The 10,183-nt window shown below is 34.0% G+C and overlaps 1 protein-coding gene across 5 annotated transcripts; it reads right to left on the reverse strand.

Annotated features, from left to right (window-relative positions):
- Positions 1-1,022: 1,022 nt before the first annotated feature.
- LOC136344238 (uncharacterized) lies at positions 1,023-10,161 on the reverse strand. 5 transcript variants are annotated; one of them, XM_066291488.1, is made up of 19 exons: positions 9,943-10,161; positions 6,995-7,151; positions 6,798-6,881; positions 6,373-6,530; positions 5,925-6,309; positions 5,704-5,874; positions 5,412-5,595; positions 5,120-5,339; positions 4,889-5,068; positions 4,445-4,832; positions 4,070-4,246; positions 3,546-4,017; positions 3,191-3,482; positions 2,740-2,900; positions 2,568-2,682; positions 2,313-2,510; positions 2,028-2,257; positions 1,493-1,640; positions 1,023-1,436 (listed from the first exon to the last, which is right to left on the reverse strand). In XM_066291488.1, the coding sequence occupies exons 2-19, from the start codon at positions 7,024-7,026 to the stop codon at positions 1,246-1,248; spliced, it is 3,786 nt and encodes a 1,261-aa protein (XP_066147585.1). In that variant the 5' UTR covers positions 7,027-7,151; positions 9,943-10,161; the 3' UTR covers positions 1,023-1,245. The 5 variants fall into 5 exon arrangements, with proteins under 5 accessions (XP_066147585.1, XP_066147584.1, XP_066147583.1 ...); XM_066291487.1 differs by lacking the exon at positions 9,943-10,161 and adding an exon at positions 7,323-7,752 and having other exon boundaries at positions 5,704-5,865; XM_066291486.1 differs by lacking the exon at positions 9,943-10,161 and adding an exon at positions 7,323-7,752 and having other exon boundaries at positions 5,412-5,592.
- Positions 10,162-10,183: the final 22 nt, after the last annotated feature.

The following is a 10,183-nucleotide window of genomic DNA, read 5'->3' on the forward strand; positions in this document are numbered from 1 at the left end:
AGTGTGAAAAATGTTCGTGACCATAATCATCGCCCATTACACCTTGGCTGCCAAAATTACCGACCTCTTGGTGTATTTGGGAGATTTACATTTAGAAGATATTGATGGTGTTAAAGAACTAGCCCCAGCTGAGCTTCATAGAGTAATACAAAAATTCTATTCGTCACCTCTCTTTCTAAATATTGATATCATTTTAGGTAAGCAGGCACTAAATTTATCCAAAACTTTCATGATAAAAGATGTGTTAATAAAGAGTTCTTCTCGGTTCGATATCTTCAAAATACCAACAACCGTGTTTGAAAAACTAAAAAAAAAGATTTTTAAAATTAACATTTATCGCCCTGTATATCCTAAACGAAAACCTTTTCGGATACATGTATTTTTTTGGTTAGAATTAAATGTAAAATAGTACATTGGATTTTGTGCATCTCCTCTTGAAACATCCTGTATGTTCTATTCTTAGTTCATAAGAACTTTAGTTGTTACGTTATCATCTCTATATAGGCGGTTGAACGTTTAAACACAAAAGACAATGCCAAAAATAATCTTAAAAAAAAATCTGTTATATGAGGTTACAGCTCCATTATACATGTACATGTTCACTAGAAAATTAAAATATTACGAGTATAATTAAATTACAACTTGCAATTGAACTAAAAATAGTATTTTTCAGAATGGAAGGTTAATTAAAAACATAATACCACAAGTTAACTGAGAAACGATTCTATTCCTAATCTATTAAATATAATGAATGATTGACAGTCGCAAAATAAGACGATTTTAGATGTATAAACATTATTTGAAAAATGTATATTACCATATATACACGATTTCAAAATTTTGAGATTTTATTTTGTTTCGTAGACCACCTTTTACTGCTCCAATAACATTAAACTACCTTATTTCTAGCCTTTTTTTTATATCACTTGTTGTCCAGTAATTTGTAAAAGTATACTGAAAAATTTTACGCCCTATGTGTCATCTTAATTTGCGATTTTCTACCATTATTGAAAGGATGCAAGTTAAAATTTAAATTCCTTGTATTAAAAAATAACAAATATTCATAAATCTAAATAAACATAACAACTAAATTCTTAGAAACGTACTGAAATCACAAATACTTCCAGGTAAAACAAACAAAAAAGAACATTAATTGCTTATTTTTTTACATAAACATTTAGCTTCGAAATATAGTTCTGACGTACATCACAGCTCTCAAAGCCTCCAAAAAATAGCTTTCGCTTACTATTGTGAACCATTAACGAGATATTTCACAAGCTCTTCTTTGGTTACTTCGACGACGTTAGGGAAATTTTCCGAGGAAGAAACGCCACATTTTTCCATGAGGACCCATTTTATGTACGCATTAACTTCTACAAGGCTGCGGTGAATGTTGTTTGTCAACGAAAAACGTTTTTGCGGGAAATTTGCGTCACCTTATACAACATATAATCAGTTTCTAAATTAAATTGAACAGTTTTAAATCGTGTACCTGGCATTTTTATTTGGAACTTTAATCCATGTTTGAGGCTAGACGGCAGTCCGTGGGCCTTGTCCAGCATGTTAAAATAATACAAAATGATTAACATGATCTCGTTGTTAGTCATGTTTGTTTTCATGTCAATCACGGGCGATAACACCTACGATTAACAGCGGCACAATTCAAAACACAAAAAAAATAAGAATAGCCAAAAAAGCTTTTCTTCTGGTAATTTGCAAGAAATGATATTATCATAATGTCTTACAGGATTTAAATAGCAAATGGATCCTCGGATCTATTTTTATATTTATTAAGGCAATATAAATTTTCACAATCCAACTAAGGGGGAAGGGGGGTTACAAAAATTTCAACGTTAAATGAGAAATTATATTGTTTTCGTCTAGATTCGCTTCTGTCCAGATCATAATGATTTTAAATCAGTTAAGCCATTAAGTGATATTAATCAATCTTGCATGTTACCAACAAAAACTTTCGCGTTCGTTTTGGTTAGCAGCGATTCTTTTATAGTTTGAAAAAATATTCCTACCTGGTCTTGGAATAGATTCATATAGACATCCTTGGCCATACATGCTTCCAGTAACTTGAATTTATCCTGGAGACTCAAGTGATCGTGCACGGCGAGAAGGAAAGTTTTCAAAACCAATCGCTCTATATAGTCGAGGAACAAATGTAAATCTTTAAAGAAAACCTTTAAATGCCCAACTTGATTAGACTGTATAAGGTGCTCCAGCATCGGATTTATAAAAGGTTTAACGTCTAAAAACTCTGATTATGTCTCCACCAAAAATCATTTTAAAGCGTCAAATCTCACCGTAATTCCATATACCTCCCTTTTTTGTCAAAGCCATCTTGTACAGCTGGATAACAACGACTGGGTTCTTGCAATACGCCTCTTTGAGAAACCTATCTAGAACCAAATTCCGCGCTATCAAGTCGGAATTGAATATCTCTGGGATTGGAGTGCGAGGGTGATACGGCCACTTGTGACATTCTTCGAGGAAACACAGGCCTATAATAAAATATGAACTGACAATTCTTGTCTTCTTCTATAGGAGGAAATACACACTGCGGCACACTAAAATCTCATAAGTCAATTCCGGTTTGGTGTGCAACAATAACTTTGCTATAAACAAGTATCTGCCTACTACGGACATTCCCGTGCAGGTGTCCATTATAAAGAGCTGAAATCATATGAAAACGTTTTAATTAAATGGGGTAGTTATGGAATTCCCACCTACCCTAGAGGTGATTAAACTGTCCCAATTCGAAAATTTCATTAAAATGTCTCGGGCGTCTTCAAATAAGTTTCTGTGTTCTAATTCGAACAATAAATTCATTGTTATGACTTCGAATACAACGCGTACTTTGGTATTACCGTAAAAATACGGCATTGTTTCCTCTGAAATAAGATTTTTTTTACATTATCTCGAAAGAAGTACGATAGAAAAAATTATACTCAACGACAGATTCGGACACTCATCTGAAACTTGCTTTGCTGTTTTTCGGGAAATAAACGATAATTAAAGCTAATTATAATTACAACAGAATGAAAAATAAGAAAGTAAAGATGCCTTTTACGGTATATCACCGTAATTAACATAATTTTCGAAATTCACGATGATAAGCCTCGTCTGGTTTTGCTTAACTCTAGCACTGGCTAATGAAACGAATGATTGAATTATTACTCACCTACGCTTTGCAGCAATTTTTTGTATGTTCGCGCCACCATCTGATTTGTCCCCTTTAAATGAGCCAGCGACATAGCGATGAAGTTCTGCACAGTGGTGGGTGAAATGTACTTTTGGAGCAACTCCAGAAACATCGGGCCATTACCGTATTTTACGCAGTCGTTCAGGCGGTGAACGTCCTCTTCGTCGATATCCACGTTGTCGATCCGTTGCAGGTACAGATTATGTAGGCTCACATTGAGCTCGTAGTTCGAGTCGAAATGTATCTGACCAAAAACTGGCTGCTCAGGGGGCTTAAACAACCAGTCACAAAGACAATCAATACAGTAAACTAACCACAACATCTACTCACATACCTTTTCTTTTTCGTCCACAGTATCATTACTGCTGGTTACCGCACACTCCATCTGCGCGTTTCTTTCATCACCCTCAATATTGTCTACTCTAACTCTCTGCAACCTATTAAATTTTGACAAATCTCTCTGATGCTCAGATACTTTCGGATATCGCAATGGCATGAAATCCATGGAAAGGCCACAGCGATAATCTCCATGGTTGGATTGGGGTGCATTAATCGGCAAATTCCACTTATCAGGACTTCCACTTCGCTTCAACCTTTCAAATTCCGACATTATTCCACCAACTTCAGATGGCTCTGCACTACACCAAGTAACTTGCAAGTGTTTGGAAGTTGACAGGTAATCGTTGGCAGGGTCATAATGGAGTCCCTTGTTATTATATTGGGGTTTGTGTGTGGAGAAAACAGGATTGCGGAAATAATTGTCTTTTAGTGAGATATTTGAAACCGATCTGTCCCCTTCCTCAGAGCTAAATTTATGCAGGACAGTTACAATTAAGTGGTTCTTGCTTATTTACATACCTGACATGACTGGTGTGACCACGCGTGTCACGGAAGGTATTTGTCTCAAATCTAGAGAAAGTAAGTTGTCGGTCTCCTTGGTCAAATTGGGTCTGTTGACAGTATAATGAAGCGAAATCTTGCAAATCGGATTCCATTCCGAATTGAGATGGCGGAGAAAAATTCAAATGCTGAACCCTAATGATACTAATTCTTGTAATTTGAACTAAAATTATTCAATATATTGAGTTTTGAATAATAGCAGCCATTATATACACAAATTGGCATGAGATCCAAAACGCAACATAATCTCTATTTACTTTGAATGACAACATCGTTACAGAACTAACTAATAGCAATTTCAAAATTCGTCGTATAATAAAACATTTTACTTACGGTTCTTTGGCATTTTGAATGGCGGATCCAGACATCGAAAGTGGTGGTGACAAATTAACTGAAGGGAATGATGAACCGCCCATATTCTTGACACTCGAATCCTTGTCATTCCAAGGCTCTTTTCTTTTCTCCAAAGAGGTGCACATCTTAAGAAAGGGATCACGTATGAGCGTAGAAATTGAAGGCAAATCTATACATTTATGGACAATGATGTGTTGATAGATTTCTCGACAAACGTGTTGGTCTGGCGCTTCATTAATGAGCTTTTCCAGAAAAATCTGAGCCAATCTTAAAGGGATTTTTTCGCCGATATTACACAATTTACGCAAAACCGGCCAATTCTGTTGCAAATTATCAGTAAAGATGATAATTTCTATTAAGATCTCGCCTGTAACATATATAGTGCATTATCTAGTCTGTCAACAATTTTGAAATCATTCCAACCTAATTTGGGGTATCTAGTACTATCCACTTTATTCCGAATATAATCCACGGCGTCTTCGAATATAGACAAATTGGTTTTTTGCAACGCTTTGAGGATTACATTTACTCCTTCAATTTTGAATGATGAACACTCATCTTCCAAAACCATTTCTATGATATCAATTAGTTTTTCTTTATCGTCTATAAATATAGCTTAAGAATGAAATGAAAATTTTCTGTTTTAAACTTTACCCCGAGAAGCGAAAATATCTGCGAAATACAAGTAGGTTAGTTTGAAAGACTGGGGATACAGTTTGGTGAAATTATAAGCTTCCAAGAGATCCTGATTAGATGAATTTCGGATTTTATTAATAACATGGTCCAACATATGGCGCTGTCTACATAATTTTATATTGCGGCAGCTGTTAAAGAAAAACCAGTGATAACATAGCCCTCTGAAGTTAAACGGAACCTAAAAATATAGGCGAATACAATCGGTTAGATTATTACGGATACATTTTCATTTTTGACACATGATATCTACTTTGCCGTTATCAAAGTTCCTACAAACTGTAGGCTTGTCATACTCCGAATCAGTCTTCATTACCCAGTTGGCAACCATTGACATGCGGATGTCTTTTCCGTCTGAAACATTGAATGCTTCCTTATTGGTGTCGTAAATATCTTGCTTCGACATATCTTGCCTATCTTCATCCCATATTGAGCTACTGTAATACAATAAAATTAATGTTCTACACTTCTTCTTGGCTAAATATTTCAAGACGGTGTCAAAAGAATAAATCGATGCTAAAAGAAAAATAAAAAATATAACTTACCCAGCAGTTAAGGATATTACATCAATGTTGTCCTTAGCATGTTCAGGGACATCTTGTAGAATATTTGTGGTACTTTTAACTATAGATCTCTCGGTTCCAGTTAGAGATGACATTGTCGGCGATTTAAATAAAGAGCCGGTATTGCTGGATTCTTCGTTGTCACTAAATTTACTATTATTAACTGATAATTTGTAATCAGAAACAGGAAATTAGAAACAAACCATCCTTTAGAGTTGGAGCTCTGTTTAGAGGGACAGAATTTAACTACTAGGTCATCTAGTTTCAAAACGTTCAAATTTGTCCATCCCTGCTTCAAAATCCACGGATTTTTGCGTGTCTTCTGCTTTGAACTTAAACAAATCCTTTTATTACCCATCAGTTTAATGGTAAAATTTAAGGACTTTTTTCCTAGGACTGTGCTGGATGTTGATGTCATTGTTTTCTCTATCGAATGCGGACTCCACAACTTACTGATTGGATCATAAGATATTTGACCAATGATATTAACTTTAGAGGTGACTCTATCACTGTCAGAAGGGTATGAAAAAAGAGGTTGAGACTTAACAGGAGATTCTATAACTTGATCTTTGCTCTCAACTCTTTCAACTGAAATCGAAATTTTTTTTACTAAAAAATAGATACTATGAAAATTAATTATGATAAAATCACCATATTTTTGAGGTTTAGCTTTGCTAAAATATGAATTTTCCTCTTCTTCAGAAGAAGAATCCAGGTAGACCTTTTCGGAATCTTCCATATAAGGTAAATAATGGCCTTTCTGCTGTGAATCTACACCCGTGTGTACATTTTTGGAATAGAATGTTTTTCTAAAACCATATTTTTATATTGTACCAATTTTTTTTGTAACACCTGACAGACCCACTAATAGAATTTTATCAATTTTAACCAAGTTCTAACAGAAGTCATTAAATCCTTCGCTATAATGTGCACATTATTTGGTAATTCAGCAATGATTGGTTCTGAGTAACAATATAATATAACAATGTCTATTTGTATACTATTCTATAGCATGGGCACGGATGTTACATGTAATATGTATAATCTCAAAAACACTTCAATATTTTCATTCTCACCTCATGGTGTCAATGCTCCAAGTTGCTGATCTACCTTCATCATTAGTATCAGTAATTATAGTATTGCTCACTGGCTGGCAAGAGCTAATATCGCAAATTAAAAACGTAAGCATAAAACTTAACAAGGCAATATGATAACTGTCTTAATATTTCTTTTTCTTAAAAAATCTTTCCAAATTAAAAGAAAGCAATGTTACCTGATATTATTAGAGGACGAGGAAGATTCCATGAAAGGGACACCACTTGGCTCAGGCTGTGGTGTTTCTTGTGACTGCCTATTAGTGACAGAAACATCTCCTTCAGAATGCTCTGTCCAGTCTGGCTCATAATCCAGGTCTTCATCATGTAGCAGGGCTAAATTTGGGTAGATATGCTTTGACACATTTACACTCAAAATAGTGAACAAAAAAAGAGTACAAATGTGGTAGGAAATATGAATATATTTTTTGTCAACACTTTACTGTTCGGCGAAGACAAACTTTTCAAAATAAATTGAAAGCGCACCACAACTATTTTTATTCTTACCTTCAAGCTCTACACGACTACGAGAAGTGCTGTTGCTGTTGGATTTGAAGCTCATCTTTAAAATTGCATTCTTAAATGACTTCAAATAATTTTAATTTTTAAATTATATAAAAATTTTAACTGCCGAAATATTTTGAGGTTAGAACGGAAGTAGAGCTGGTTTTGATGTATCGACATTCAAGTTAAGTGACGTTTCGCCATTTTAACATCGATAAACGCATTCAGGCCCTTCGAGCGCATAAAGCGATTACGCAACATAAATAATTGGCCCGATTCTGAAGCAACATATGTAGCCCTTGCGAGGGACTTCGTTCTGTAACAATTATTTTGTGCAATTTGAAGGCAGATCTTATATAGAGCATCCAGACACGAAAATATTTTAATGTGACAAAACAGAGACAGTTGCAAAATGGCTAGATAGAGTCAAGATAGACAGATTGACAGACATTATTAACTATCACTTTTATCTTCAAATTCAAGATCATCTCCCTTTGAAGAAAACACAATAAAATCGACGGATTATTAACCGCTTGTGATCAGCAACGAACTCGTAAATTGTTTGACCATGGAACTTGTCAACAACTGCTGCTGCTGGCGGGTTAAGGTTACAGTATTGACATACTTTCTCCGAGAAAGGTCTCAGTCATCGTCGAGAATGGATAGCAGTGTCAGCAGTATGAGAAAGCAACCGTTTATAGTCGATTTTTATGCAAGTTAGGGGAGTGTAGGGTAATTTTTGCCTTCTCAAAAACTCTAGTTCCTTAGGGTTAAAAGCGTTTTATTACCTACGTATCATAAATTCACAATAATTCTTTACATAACAAGGGAAGAAAAGTCTAGTCTTGCTCCCGCTCGTCTTTAAAGCTACTAGTAGAAAAAATAAGATGCAATTTTTCTAAAAAGAAAATTTCAGTAATACTTAGGGTTTCCAAATTAATTACTTACTTTAAAGGATTCGGATTGAGGCAAAGATAAACACATTTTCCAATCGATAAAAAGACGAATTAATTCTGTCCATGCTTACACTGTATTCCTCTAGACGGTATGCAGGAAAAAGTGCTCCGGATATGGTGGTTAAATTGCTTCCTTTACGCAGCTTTTTGTTCAATTTGGAAGATTTTAGATAGCATGACACAGAGATCGTCTTTTACTAAAGGCGTGAGGGAAAACTTTGGTAAAAGTTTTTTGTTTAATGCGTCTAACCTTAGAGAGCATAATTTATTTTTTTTATCATTAAATTTCAATTAATAAATTAAGCCCACACTTCCAATAATTGAGCCCAGACTCTCAAAATTAAGAATTTAGTAATACCTAATACTGGTGGGCCATACCTTCTATTGAAACTTTTTAAATGTTTAATTCTACACCCTAAAAACCGACATCAATTTCCCTTTCCATTTAAATATTCACGTGGAATTGTCTTATTAATCCAATTGGAAATAGATGTATAATATATATTATATAGTATATGTATATATATGTAATAATACATTACAATACGACTATATTTGCGTCACGCCTCAACTTTCATATGATTGTGTGTGTAACCTTTATTAGCATAATTAAATTATATGATATATAATATTATAAACTACATGAAATTATTTGGCCTACTGGGCCAAACTCTAATAGATGAAAATGATACATTTTAAAATAATTTTCATTTTTGCGATATAATAGTTTGAATAGGAACTAACACGTAATTTGGTGTTGTCTGATCGAAATTTTAGATATATTAATCATAATTTTAATAGTTTACAAAAGAACTTTACATGTAAAAACTTACCTAAACTTTCTGGAAAAGTTACATGAAAGGGACCTTGCAGCTGCTTTTCAAAGTTGCTTTTTCCCATTTCATCATATGCAATTTTTAGGCAATACATGGTGATTCAAAAGCATGAAGCGTTACTTTAGGGGCGTATCCTGCACATTAAGAAAAAAATTTAAATGTTTTTTTTTTTCTAAATAATTTCATTAAAAAAATTATAATTTTAAAAGATGGGACCGGTGAAGTGGTTTTTTGGTGAATGAGAAATCGCAAACTGTTGAAAGGTAGGTAGCCATAAATTAGATCTGAAATATTTTTACAAAAAGAAAATTTCGAAATGATCAGTAGCGAAACGTTTTAGGGGATGCACATGCTTATTTTTTGATGGGGCTTTTTCGTAATATACAATTTTAGACATAAGTTTTTAAAATTCCATTTTTCCGGACAATGGTAAGTTTAAGAGAATTTGAGGAAGAAGACCTTGTTATTTTAAAAAGGTTTTTTTTACGAATACGATATTTTCCTGTCAAAATTTCTATCAAAAGGTCAGCACACATACATCACACTACTGATTAATTAAAAAAAATTATGTTTCTAAAAATATATCAGATCCAATTTTATGACAACTAAAAAATCACTTTACCGGTCCCATCTTTAAGTTGTCATAACTTTCTTAACAATCGATTTAGAAAAAAAGTATTTAAAATTTTATCTTATATTTCTGTGTAGAATGAGCTTCTAAAATAGCAGCCAGCATTTTTGAATCATCCTGTATAAGTACTTTCAAAGCATTCCAGTAAAATTGAAAAAAGTCCAGCATTATTGTAGCGTCATCGCGAAAGTTCTACTTACCGACCGCCGGGATAACGGCAAAACATTAGCTTTCATAATGTAAACACGATCTACATAATGGTACGACACTGAGTACACAAAGGTAGCAACAGTCAAGTGAAAGAGAAATGTTAAAAAACCAAATGAACCGAGTGGTATTAAGATACTGACTGGTCAATTTTTAGACTCGGACGGAAATTTCTCTTTCGATAAATTTTACTCTCGGTCAAACCTCGCTACTGAAAAGTCAAATTTGAGCTTC

This window comes from Euwallacea fornicatus, chromosome 16, assembly GCF_040115645.1.
Source record: "Euwallacea fornicatus isolate EFF26 chromosome 16, ASM4011564v1, whole genome shotgun sequence".
Classification (NCBI taxonomy): domain Eukaryota; kingdom Metazoa; phylum Arthropoda; class Insecta; order Coleoptera; family Curculionidae; genus Euwallacea; species Euwallacea fornicatus.